This window comes from Hyperolius riggenbachi, chromosome 4 (assembly GCF_040937935.1).
Source record: "Hyperolius riggenbachi isolate aHypRig1 chromosome 4, aHypRig1.pri, whole genome shotgun sequence".
Classification (NCBI taxonomy): domain Eukaryota; kingdom Metazoa; phylum Chordata; class Amphibia; order Anura; family Hyperoliidae; genus Hyperolius; species Hyperolius riggenbachi.
The window spans coordinates 215075735-215089953 of NC_090649.1; the positions used below are offsets into that span (position 1 = coordinate 215075735).

At 44.1% G+C, this 14219-nt stretch overlaps 1 protein-coding gene across 1 annotated transcript in view; it reads right to left on the reverse strand.

The window, feature by feature from the left end:
• CSMD1 (CUB and Sushi multiple domains 1) overlaps positions 1–14219 on the reverse strand; it is a 2205021-nt gene that overhangs the window by 444548 nt on the left and 1746254 nt on the right. Inside the window, 1 exon segment of the mRNA XM_068281348.1 lies at positions 7620–7807. Coding sequence (XP_068137449.1) covers positions 7620–7807 — 188 coding nt within the window.

Consider the following 14219-nt stretch of genomic DNA (forward strand, 5'->3'; position numbering starts at 1 on the left):
GTTCCTGGAACTAAGAGCTCCAGCTTCTGTGTCCAGAGCAGACTACCTCATGGTCTTGGTCTATCTCATCTGTTAGTATTGCCAAAATACCAGTCCACATGGTCCTTGACATGAAGAGGACATTACAGGAGGTTTCCAAAGTCCTAGACGATTCCAAATTCAAGCATCTCATCCCAACCTCTGATGCCCAGGAGCAGGTGGGGGCAGTGGCGTAGCTTAGGAGCTGTGGGCCCCGATGCAAGTTTTACATGGGGCCCCCCAAGCACTCTATACATAACAATTGATATGGCGCTGCAAAACCTGCCAATGAAAACTACAGTGTCAGAGGTGCAAGAAGGGGATGGGGAACAGTTTGTTAATGATTAGCACTATTCAATATATCTATAGAAGTGATTATTATGGGTGCAGGACCAATAGAGAGCTAATGCTGAAGTTCAGGGTGGGACCTACGGGGCCCCTCTGGCCCAAGGGCCCCGATGCAGTCGCTACCTCTGCACCCCCTATTGCTACGCCCCTGGGTGGGGGTACCTAATCACCACTGTGATATTGCAGCTAGCCACCACAGCACCATCCTTCACTATAGCAATGATATTTGAGCGCCAAGCACCCTGACACCATTGCTGCCTCAACATCAGTCACCACTTCACCACACTGTTGCACTGCTCTAGAGATGGCCCGAACGGTTTACCGGTGAACAGTTCCCGGCGAACTTCCAGGCGTTCGCGATTGCGGAGAACCGCAAACTTTTCTGGAAGTTAGGTTTGCCCCCATAATGCACCATTAGGGTCAACTATGACCCTCTACATCACAGTCAGCAGGCACATTGTAGTCAATCAGGCCTACAAATCCATCCACAAAACCTGTCTAACCTACATTTCTGATCTTACTCAGAGATACACACCAAGCCGCTCACTCCGCTCCTCCAATGAACTCGCCTGACTGTCCCCCGCATCACCCAGTCCCATGCACGCCTCCAAGACTTCTCAAGAGCCGCTCCGACACTATGGAACTCCCTACCTCCACCCATTAGGGCAGCCCCCTCCTTCAACACCTTCAAGAAGGCCCTCAAAACTCACCTTTTCACTCTTGCCTACCACCCCTCACAATTGCTCTAAACCCACAGCCGAACTCTGGTCCCCTACCTCTCGTGTCCATACCTCTCCCTCTAGATTGTAAGCCTTTGGGCAGGGTCCTCACTCCTTTTGTGTCCTACCTGATCATGCACCTCTATTACTGTGCACCCATGCTATGCATTTGAGTGAACCTAACTTGCCTAACTCCATGCTCCCATCCAGTGACTGACTAAGCATTACCTTGTACTCATACTGTGCTGTGTGATCTGGTTTTCTTGTATTCCTGTATTGTCATATTGCTGTTTGTCACCCCTAAATATTGTCTGTAACCTAAATTAATGTCCAGCGCTGCGTAATATGTTGGCGCTTTATAAATACAACAAATAAATAAATAAATAAATAAATACACTCCCTCCTGGAGCCCCACCCCCCTTATGAAAGGCAGGCATCGCCGGTCATTTTACTCACTCGCGTGCCTGCAGTAAATAGAGAAGGGACAGCTGCTGCTGCTGCTGCTGCAGACTCTCATAGGGAAAGATTAGTTAGGCTCTTGTAGGCTTCTTAGCTTGCTCCTTGCTGATTCTTACTGCTAAACTAGCACCCCATAACAGCTCTTTTGAGAGCTAATCTTGTTCTTGTGATCTATTTTTTTTTCTGTGTGTCCCACTGACACTTGTGTTGCATAGCCAGCCTTGATAATTCATACTGTGTGTGTGTCACTGCCAGGCCAAGCATATTCAGTGACTACCTGTGTGTGTGACAGGTGCACATTGTAATACCTAGTACTGCATATACCTACCTACCTACCTGTAGTTCACAGTGCACCCACCTACCTACGTTAGTTGAGCGCACGCAGTGTCACTCTGCCTGTCCGCTAACTGTCTGTGTATGACAGGTGCACATTGTAATACCCATCACTGCATATACCTACCTGTTGTTCACTTCAGTGCACCCACCTACCTACGCGAGCGCACGCAATGTCACTGTGCCTGTCCGCAACCTGTCTGTGTGTGACAGGTGCACATTGTAATACCCATTACTGCATATACCTACCTACCTGTTGTTCACAGTGCACCCACCTACCTACGTGAGCTGAGTGCACACAGTGTCACTGTGCCTGTCCCCTACCTGTCTGTGTGTGACAGGTGCACATTGTAATACCCATCACTGCATATACCTACCTGTTGTTCACTTCAGTGCACCCACCTACCTACGTGAGCGCATGCAGTGTCACTGTGCCTGTCCGCTACCTGTCTGTGTGTAACAGGTGCACATTGTAATACCCATTACTGCATATACCTACCTACCTGTTGTTCACAGTGCACCCACCTACCTACGTGAGCTGAGCGCACGCAGTGTCACTGTGCCTGTCTGCTACCTGTCTGTGTGTGACAGCTGCACATTGTAATACCCATCACTGCATATACCTACCTGTTGTTCACAGTGCACACACCTACGTACTTGAGCGCACGCAGTGTCACTGTGCCTGTTCAGTACCTGTCTGTGTGTGACAGGTGCACATTGTAATACCCATCACTGCATATACCTACTTGTTGTGTTCAGTGCACCCACCTCATCACTGCATATACCTACCTGTTGTGTTCAGTGCACCCACCTACCTACGTGAGTGCACGCAGTGTGATATACCACTCCGTGCATACCTGTTAACTGCACCTGTGTGACTGCACATTGTATTAGTCAAGTCAGTGCATACCTTTCACTTCATCCCCCCGATATGGACACAATGGACAAAACAGGTAGAGGCAGAGGTAGACCCAGAGGAAGGCCACCCGGCAGGTCTGTGCGAGGTCGTGTTGATGTGATTTCGTGCGGCCCTGGCCCAAAGTACAGTGCTCAGAAGAAGGCACGTGCCATCAACTCCCAAGGACGTGGTTGACTATTTAACACAGAACACCTCATCTTCCACAGCCACCAGCGCTACTCCAAGCACCACATCTGCTGCATTTGACACTTCGCAGGAGTTAATTGGTGGGAAATTAACTGATTCACAGCCATTATTGTTACAACCAGATGAAGGCGCTAAGCAAGTTATACCACCTCATATGTCTGAGTTAGGCTGCGACACTATGGACGTAACATGTGAGGAGGAGGAGGATGTTGAAGTACCTGCTGTTGGTGCATTTTTGGAGGTGTCTGAGGAAAGCGAAGCTGGGCAGGATGATTATGATGATTATGATGATACGGATCCCACATATGATGCTAGAAGTTGATGGTTCCAAGAAGAGGAAAAAAACGCAGCCTAAACTGCAGAAATCAACGGACTATTTCACAGAGAGGACGAAACGCTCCACACTCAAAGATGGCGCCCACTCGCAACCCAAAGACGCGCAGAGGCCTACTAATGGCAAAAAAACAGGTACTGTCCCTTCTAACGTTCCCTCCGACAAATCCACATCATCACCAGAATGCTCTCCGGAATCCCGTTGCCCTGTTAAAAACAAACAGCGCACCACTCCCGTAGAAACCCAGGGAGGCCCCACAGATGGTGGAGCAGCATCATTTGACGCTACCACAGCATCCATTGAGGCGTTCCCGGCCTCAGAGCAGGCTGCTTCACAAAAACTACATTAAGGAGATCCTACTCTCATTCAAATATTCACTCTTATGCGACATTGCTCTAATTAAAAAATCCCTGCAAACTGAAATCTCAGATTTAGGAGAGAGAGCAGATGCAGTCGAGCGAAGGGCACCTTAATCTCATCTGAGTATAATAAGATGGTGGATGTCGCTCACTCTCATACAGATGACCAGGGCCGGATTTAGGCCAAGGCCACCTAGGCCATGGCCTAGGGCACCACAGAGGCAAGGGCACCAAAGCAGCAGGCTAAACTGGTGCAGCATTTGCAAGCTTGCAAATTCTGCAATGCAGAGAGATCAGGCGAGCGCCTGACCATAGTATTCGGCGTGCACATTTGCATTGTGGTCGGTGGCTATGGACTTGGGCAGCATTGGAGACAGAAAGGAAGAGGAAGCTTCTGCACTGGAGACGAGTAGAGAAATTCGTGACATTGATGGCTGCTGCGGTGGGAAGGCGAGCTGGCTACCTAGACTGAAGGGGAGTGGGAAAAGGAGAGATTAAGGGAGTCATTTGGCTACCTGTACTGGAGGGAAAGGGGGGAGGGGTCATCTCGCTACCTATACTGAAGGGGGGGAGGGCTGGTGACAGTGGCCTTGGGCGGTAAAAAGTACAAATCCGGCCCTGCAGATGACATACAGTGGCTAAAAAGTAAAGCAGCGGACATGGAGGACAGATCCCCGGGGAACAACCTCAAATTCAGGGGTATTCCTGAAAAAATTGCAACAGATGACCTTAAGGACTATATTTTACAACTAACAAAAGCCGCACTCCCCACCACCAAAGAATTAGAACTGGCAAAAGAAGGAGCTCACAGACCAAAGCCAAATTTCTTCCCAGACTCCATTCCCAGAGATGTGATTGTAAGATAGGTTTTCTTTCAAACTAAGGACGACTTGAAGAAGGTGGCCAGGCACCCCAACAAGCTCCCAGATCCATATGGTGACATCCACCTATACGCTGATCTATCTCAAGCCATGGTTCAAAAGAGAAGGGAACTACAGCAATTTGCTCAAGCTAAATACAAATGGGGATTCCACATTCAAAATTAACAATAAACTTTACTCCACTGCTTCAACAGAAGAAGGATCTGCAACACTGCGTGCTTTGGACATTCCTATTCAACGACTGCCACAAAGACAAGCCTATAAATCATCTGCTACAAAGCTGCCGACTGAATGGCGCCAAGTGAATCGCTGAAGGCTGGTATGGTTTCTTTCTCTGAGTGTCAGATTCCTGACATTCTGAACTGATCGGATATGCGCTTAAAACGAAGTCAGATTTTTCTTCTTTGCTCAATAGCTCTCCTTGCATTTGAGGCACAGTTCTTACGCATATTGAGCAAGTGTTTTTCTGCCCTACCATTGGTGAGCCCATGGACAATGGTATCACCACTTGATCACTACTTCTATACGCTTAAACTATGTTTATCGTTAATAGCCTTTTATTGGCAAATGTTTTCTTTTTCTGACGTTCTATATTATGTTAAAAGGGTTCTTATGTTTTTATTTAACCTCAGGAATAATCTAGAAATATCACTACAGAAATGGGTAATGTCTTTTCAAACATGGCTGGAACTGTATACTATATTATTTTATTATAGATGCCATAATTACTGTATTATAACATCAAGTAAAAACATACTAATGAATTACAATGGTCATTAACATTGTCTCTAATAATACTAGAGGGATTAATAGTGCTTTCAAGAGGAGAATGATGTGGAGGGAGGTAGAAAAGACAGGGAAACATATTGTTTGCACAAGAAACTCACTTGCTCCAAAAAGACACCCACTATTGCTCAAACCATATGTTTCCTACTATGATTCACAGCAGCTTTCCCCCCAAAAAAGAGGAGTATGCATAGGCTTTCATAGGGAAAATTAACCAAATGGAAATCACACTAGTAAATGTCTACTGCCCTAATTCTGCCCAAAAAGCTTTTCTACAAAAATTAATAAAATCAAGAAAATTCAAAAAGGTGCACTATTAATTGGGGGTGATATGAATACTATTGTATCTGAACTAGATTCCTCCACTAAAAACCTTAGAACTCCCTCCCTTCAATCTCTTCTTAATTGGAATGATTTATTTGACTCCTGGAGAATTATTAACCTCCCTGGCGTTCAATTTTCCCAGGATTTCTGAGCAAAAAGTAATAAAAATAATTTTTAAATATGGCAGCCTCCATATCACTCTCACCCCAGGTTCACTTTAAATTACAGTTAGCTCCACCCTCATCTGGTCATGGCCACGCCCACTTGTTTGCCGCGCCTCATGTTATATCCCCACCCATTTTTTGCCCCTCTACTTTTTTTTTTTTTTGTCTTATAATACCCAGCACCGGGTGTCAAATGCCCTAGTTATGCCACTGGGTTCAGGCCATCTCTACACTGCTCCACGCCAAGCTGAATTTGACTGAATTTTACAGATGATACTACAAAAACCATAAACATCCACAAACAACCACATTTACTCCTAGTCACATCTATTCCTTCTAGGCCAATGGCTGCAGAGGTATGCAGGCTTGTGGTCCCATACTGTGGAGCAGATAACTGTCTGGTGGAGAGGACACATTCCGCTTTTGATTTGGTGGTAATGCAACAAATCCTCCTAACCTTGCTGATACACACTGGTCCGAGTCTAAATGGCACATGCTTGCATGCTGACACTATTATAAGACATATGCAGCCATCATGTAAGGTGAGAGACATTTGGTTTGTTTGTGACCCCCACCAATGACACATTTCACACACAGGGCGTTCCTCTAGCCTCCACTCTCTCTCCATCCCTTTTGTTTGACTTTTTTACAGTCTCCTGATTGCGGCTGGAAGCATAACTCTTGTGATAAATGTAATTTGCTATAGGATAATGCGATTTGTGTTCCCCCTTCTATTGGTCTAAATACTTCGCCAATTAACTGCTGAAGTTGGCGCCATTGACTTCAATGAAATGCAGGGAAAATGTGGATGCCGATTCACCAACCTAAAGAATTTGGACCTATTTGATCAAATGGCCAGCACAGTGAATTGAACAGGTAGCTATTTGACCAACACTATCCAGTGTTTCCTTGTATAGGTTGCACATACCCTATTCAAACACCTGCAGGACCCTTCTTCTTAAAATATTCTGTATCGTTTTGGCTCAGAGACTTCCACTTGAATCCCTCTATGGATAGCTGCACAAATAGTTCTGTTTTTGTTTTTTGGGCTTTTTTTGTGAAGAGACTGCAGTGTTTGTACAGCTATCCACAGAATGATCCAGAATAGTAGTCTGCAAGTCTGGACCCTATAATTTTGGTATATCCTCCTAATGAGTACTCTTACAGTGAGGGTTTGGTGATAGCACATACAACTTACAATATAGAAAGGAGAGCTTGAAGTAGCATGGTTACATGTTGTTCTATCAAATTTTGTCTGCACATCATTACATTGACCTTTGTATGCAATAAACATCAAAACTTCCTGCTAATAAAAAAGTTGACAAGATGTTGGACTTTTAACTTCTTGTCTAATAAAGGTTTTTTTTTGTTGTTTTTTTTGTTTTGTTTTTTTTTTTTTGGGGGGGGGGGGCTTTATCCTCAGTATTAATGTTTTGTTTTATTGGTATTTAGCAATGGTGACAAATTATTGTCATAGATTAATGTTTGTGCCAAACATGGCATAGCAATGGAATGGTGGTTGCAGTTAGACCCCGTTAACTTCATTTAAGTATTTATAAAACAACAGAAGGTAATGCAATGGAAGCAGTAAGAGGGAACTAGATTGTATATGTGCTTATATGATAATTGGTCAATCTAACAGCTTTGTAATATGACAGGCATACATCTCCTTTTCATCTTATCCCACCTTGGGGATAAGCAAAAGAACAGGGAATTACGCTGCTACAAATTTATGAGTTTGCAAATTACACCAGCTTTTCCCTAAAAGAGATCATTATCAAGACTTTACCTTTGTATTCAATGGCAAATCCAGACATTCCCACTGATGCATCACTCCGGAATGCCAGAAACAGGCCGTCCCCACTGCTTTCTAGCCTCTCTGGTGCATGAGAACCTTGAAAACTTCCAATTATAGGACTGTTGGAACTATCACCTTCATATATATGTAGAAAATCATAGCTAGGTTCCATGTTAAAACTGAAAAACAGAAATGAAAGGTAATGAAATTGCATCAGGTAAACTTGCTTTATGCCACTCAGCTATCGAACACTGCTATTCCAGCGCAGGAGACTTGGGCAAAGCTGGCACCACCATAGGCCGTAATAGGAATTACGGCTATAGCGGTGCACAGGGAGTAACTTCTGCGCCGTCAGAAGATGGAGCTGAAGTTACTTTTAAAACACTATAACTCGGCTTCCAGCAATTGCTGGAAGTTAAATTATTTCTTTCCCTGCTATCCATGGTGGCCTAGAGGAGGAATAGTATTTAACACGGCCAGGGACTTGTGCAGCAGCAGGATCAGCCATATACCGGCTGTATCTTGCACCCAAGTCTCCCACGCCGATTCCTCTTGTACGACTCAGCTATACCGGAGGCCCATCGTACACCACAATGCACACTTTGCAGCTATCCATGCTATGGTGTATAGATTTTGAATTCTGCTCAGCTGTAATAACTGAGTAGTTATATTGGGTGGTGGAGCATAGCTATACAATAACTAAATGCCAGCATTCAGTTCAGAGGTGTAACTGGGTAATATGGTTCCTATGGCAAAACACTGAAATTGTGGTGCCGCCCCCCCCCCCCCCTTCTCACATACATTTGTTATCATTGTTTTTTTGTTTTGTTTTTTTTTTTGTTTCTTGTGGTATGGGATATTTTATTTCTTGGAAATCACTTCTCTTATTCTCTTTCTGTACTCTATTCTAACACCAACCTTTCCGCCTTTAAGCTCCTAACACTAATCTGCCTGGGGTGGGTGGAAGGTGCTGAGTGCTGGCTGTGGTCAGTGGCAGTGTTGGTTGGAAGCATTGGCTGGGGTGGGAGTCCTGGCTTAGGGCTGGGTGCTGGCTAGGAGCTGGCTGGGTACTGGCTGGGGACTGGGTGGGTGCTGGTTGGGGGCAGAGTGGAAGCTGGCTGTGTTGGTTCTGGATAGGGACTGGGTGGGTGCGGATGGGTGGGTGCTGTCTGGTGACTGGGTGGTGCTGGTTGGGTGGGTTTCTGGCTGAGGAATGGATTGGTGCCTGGGTGCTGGCTGGGTGGGTGCATGAGTGCTGGCTGGGGGCTGGGTGGGTGCCTGGGTGCCAGCTGGGGGCTGGGTGGGTGCTGGCAGGGAACAGTGTGGGCTTCTGGGTGCTGGCTGGGGGCTGGGTGGGTGCTGGCTGGGTTGGTGCTGGCTAAGGACTGAGTGGTTGCTGGCTAGGGGCTGGGTGGGTGTTTTCTGGGAACTAGGTGGGTGCTGGCTGGTGACTGGGTGGGTGCTGGTTGGGTAGGCTCTGGCTGGGGATTGGGTTGGTGCCTGGGTGCTGGCTAGGGGCTGGATGGGTGATGGGTGCTTCCTGGGGACTGGGTGGTTGCTGACAGGGGCCTGGGTGGGTGCCTGTGTGTGCTGGGTGCTGGCTGGGGGTTGGGTAAGTGCTGGCTGGGAGGCTTTATTCACAGTCAGACCTCAGATCAGCAGTGCTGCATCCCAGTGCTGCCCACCTGCCCCTCCATCACTGTACTGTCAGATCTCACATCAGTGCGACAGCAGAGACAAAGAGGGGGCACATGCTACCCATGTCTGGTGTACTCCAAATGTGGAAGTGATGTCACTGTTGCATTTGAAGTACACCAGGTGGATAGTGTGTGCATCATTTCTGTCTCTGCTGTCACTGCTGATCTGAGGTGTAACTGTCACTGAGAGGCGGAGGGCACACAGACCAGGAGGCAGCATACAGGAGGCAGCACAGGTGGAAGTGGCATTGTGCATGGCATGGGGCAGGCATGGTTTCTATGGTGAGGAGGCGGTTGCAGGACACCAAATTACATCTCCCTCTGAGTTGTGACAACTCTGAGGGGGAATAGGATTTAACACCATGGGGAAGTTTTGCGGCAGCAGGGAGAGCCATCATATGGCTCTCCCGGAGCCCAAGTCACCGGCAATACATATGTACGCTAGTTTTTTTTAACTGTGTGGCCTTCATGTTAAATACCCTTAGATTTTTTTATTTTTTTATTTTTTAAAATAAAACAGCTATAATGATTTCTAATACATGAAAAAATACTTTTCCATGCATGAAAATATCTCCGTAGTATAGGCTGGTAAAAAAGTTGAATGAATTATTGTATGGGTGAGCTATATCCTTTCCAATATAAAAAAGTTAGTGAAGCATGCAATTAGATAGATTTCACAAAGGGTGCAGAAAAGCGTTAAATGTTAATAATGGCAGAGACACAACAGGTCTGTTGGCTCTTGAAAATATGAATATTGCTTTCAATTCCAATTAAATGAAAAAAACATTCTGCTGGCTTTCTCATTAATGATTGCCTTTGAGTAGAAGGTGTTCACAGAACAGGTATAAAGGACATGAAATATAACCTAAAAATGTTTCAAACTCCTGTGCTACTGCAAATATTATGCAAAGTCTTTAATTAATAAATGATTGCAAATAAATCTAAAACACATAAAATACTTGGTGAACGCTGTTGTATCAACATGACTCTGGCCAGAAAACATAACTGCAGCACTCCACACACTCACAGACACTAACACTCAAACCTAGACACAAATTGGAACACTAATACACCTGTTCCAAATTTACTCTTGTATGGTGCAGTGGATTGGTTCATTTCTGCATGCAAAAGTTCCTATGATAATAAGAGTCACTGGCTGCAGAAGTTTGAATACTTGCAGCACTTGCAGGCAATGAACAAAGGTGCACAGTGCACAAATGATTACAATACAACTCCTGCTAATATACAGGAAACCATAAAAGTTCAAAGTGGCTGTAACAATTACGAGCACTCCGTCACCTGGCATTAGCAGTAGGGATGGTCGGAAATGACAATTTCCGATTCCGCGGTAAATCCGCATTCCGCCATTGCCAATTACCGATTCCGCTTTCCGCTACCAATTTCCGCATTCTAATGCGGAATTTCCGCCGAAAAATCGAGGAAATTTCGCCTGACTTTAACATCGATTTTCTCAAAAACTATAAGGTCTTTTTGAAAACTTTTTTGCATCTTGTTCACAAGATTCTGTTTAGTAAACCCTGAAAATGTGGTGTTTCTAGGACTTACAGGAGCTTTGCTATTAACCGCTAAAGTCGGCGGATTTTTACTGTAATGTAAAATGCAGAAAATAGGCAGATGCAGATTTTCTGCATTTTACATTACAGTAAAAATCCGCTGACTTTAGCAGTTAATAGCAAAGCCCCCATAGGTCCTAGAAACACCAAATTTTCAGTGTTTATTAAACTGAATCTTGTGAACAAGATGCAAAAAACTTTTCAAAAAGACCTTATAGTTTTTGAGAAAATTGCTGTTAAAGTCGGGCGGAATTTCTGCGATTTCCGCAATTTCCAGCGGAAATCCGCCTACCGCACTTGCATTACCGATTTCCGCATTACGATGCGGAAATGCGATTTCTGATCGGAATTTCAGAAATTGCATTTCTGCGGAATCCGAATGAGCATCCCTAATTAGCAGATCTCTCACTTGGTTGATAGACTTAATGGGGGGGGGCAGAGGGGGTATTCTCAGGAGTTGCTAACCAAACCCATGTCCCCAGGCCAGTAACTATACGAGGTTTAGAGCAGTTGTCCATAGCATCCAAATGTTATGGACAAAGTGTTGAGTTGCAGAGTCCAAAAGCTGGCATTGCAACACCCGTAAATTAGAGATGGCCCGAACAGTTTGCCGGAGGACAGTTCCTGCAAACTTGAGCTGTTCGCTGTTTGACTTTATAGTTTTTGAGAAAATTGATTTTAAAGTTCATGTTCAGAGAGTGGGAAATGTTTCAACAGCCACTGACTTTAGAAGTTAACAGCAAAGCCCCTGAACATGCTAAAAACGCCAAATTTGCAGAGTATGTCAAGGAGGACAGTGGGAACAAGAGTAATAAAATTCAAAGAGTCCTTATAGTTTTTGAGAATATCGATGTTAAAGTTAGAAGAAAAAGTAGCAAAGTGACTATGGTTAAGATAGACAGATAATGTATTAACATGTATAGAAATGTAATTTTTTTAGTTTTTATATGTTCAGAGACATGGGGTCTCTACATCACTACCGGAAATCTGGTGTTCATGTCACTCTCTGCAAATATCAAATCCCAGTCTGCTCATTCATGCACTGTGCACCTTGTTGATTGCCTGCAAGAAAAGCAAGTATTCAAACCTCTGCAGCCAGTGAATGTTCCCATCACAAAATCTTTTGCATGGAGAAACAGAGTTGTATTGCAATCATTCATGCACTTTGCACCTTTGTTGATTGCCAGCAAGCCAGTGACTGTTGCCATCATAGGATCTTTTGCATGCAGAAACGGACTGGTCCACTGCACCATAACAGAATAGAAATCTTTCTGGTTTCCAGACCATTACAGCAAATGCTGAAAATCTAGATTTTTTTTATCTATGCAAAGGAGCTTATTAACTTGTCAAATTCAGTCTCCTTCCTAAAAGCGAAATATAATCCAAAACAGCCCCATCTGAATCAGAGAAGGCTTGTGATAAGGTTTTAAAACTGGAAAGTTCAAAGTGTCTTCAGGTTTGTCACAGCTGCTGTTTAGAATCCAGGCTTAAAACTGAACATAAACATGTGAGATTCAGCTCTATGTTATATTTACCTTTAGCAAACAGTACATACAACACAAACAATTAAAAATCGCATACGTTTATTTTAACTTCAGTTTTGCTTTAAAATGTTTGGGATAGTACATTTCTTGGTCCACTACATTATATTCTGTATACTTTTCACATCTTTTTAACTACTGGCTGCCAGGGCTAGATTTCAACTCACCACCACTGCTTGCATCCGCCGTTTCCGTTGCTCCTGACAATTTTGCTGCTGAATCACCACTGTCTCCCGCTGCAGCTCACTCACTCTGCCTGTCTCTATGACGGCAGAGCCCTATGAGTGGGTCAGGAGACCATTTCATTGGCTGCTGGCCTTGTCTTTCAATGTAAGCAACTCGCATTGGCTTACCTTGAAAGACAAGGTCAGGAGCCAATAAAAGCGGCTCCTGACTGGCTCACAGGAACTCTGCCATCATAGAGACAGCAGAGTGGGCAGCCCAGGTTCTCGGCGTGCAGTGGTGGCGGCAGTTGCGGCAGATATCTGCAGCAATTCGTCTGGATGCTACCGTTTCTGTACCAGCGGTCTCTGGTCCTTAAGGAGCCAGAGACTGCTGGTACTTAAGTGGTTAATTAGAATGCTTTATTTAGTTATTATTAACATGTTTCACAGCACATGACATGACTCCCGTGGAAGTGTGAATATATAACTTGTAAAGGTAGAATGTGGAAAGGCATTCACTCACACACCTATCCTATTATTACCATATTTGTTTCAAATGTTTTTATATGTAGTTGTGTACATTTGTGAATATAGATCTAGTTTTACTGACTTGCATTTTAACTCATTAGCAGCCAATTTATTTAGAGGCTTGCAAGTGCTACAGGACAATTTATTTTAGCATATTTTTATGTATTGTTTGTTATATTTTCTTGCTACTAATTAGTACTGCTGTAATGTGTATTTATGGCCACTTGTCACTAGCAAAGGACTTCTGCTTTCAGTTTATATATTCTCTGCTAACAGAGAGACCTCTACGCATTCCAAGAATTTTCAGCACCGGTTCTGCCAGCTGAGGTCAAAAGTACAGATAATTCCTTTGAAGTTCCTAAAAGGTTAATAAAGGTGTTTGTTTATGGAATTTTGTTTCATAAAAGACTATTTTGTCCCTCTTTCTTCTATTTTTTTCATTATTTATTGTTGAGCCATTTGTGATAAAGTAGTAATAAGGAGGAAGTTTGGAAAATTTAACATATTTGAAGGTATAATTTTTAAACAAGTGTGTGTGTGTGTGTGTGTGTGTGTGTGTGTGTGTGTGTGTGTGTGTGTGTGTGTGTGTGTGTGTGCGTGCGTGCGTGCGTGCGTGCGTGCGTGTGTGTGTGTATCTGGGTATGTATCTGTCTGACTGGAGTTCTGCTTTATGCATTACATAGAATAGCTACAAGACTTTCACCTTACACATTTCATAAGCTGATGGGATCATGCTGTTTCCAGTTATTCATCTGTATTTCCTGGATTCTCAGATGCATGCTGGGGTATAACTGATTTATGTTAGAACAATTCACTTTGCAGGCTGTTGGTTGCAGTGAATTGTTTTCTCTTTAATTTGCTGATAGATTTACTCCATGGGTATGGACTGTAACTGACTAAGTGCTGTGGCTGGACATTCTTCGCACAACATACTCACAGACTCATAGGAGGCTAATCAATTAGATTGAGTGAATTGGCTTTTCACTGGCAGCCACTTTAAAAGTCTAATGTTTTTATTTCTGCATTAGATGTTTGAGGTGCTGAACTGTCAGAGGCATTACATTTGTTTAAAAAAGCTCAGAAATAT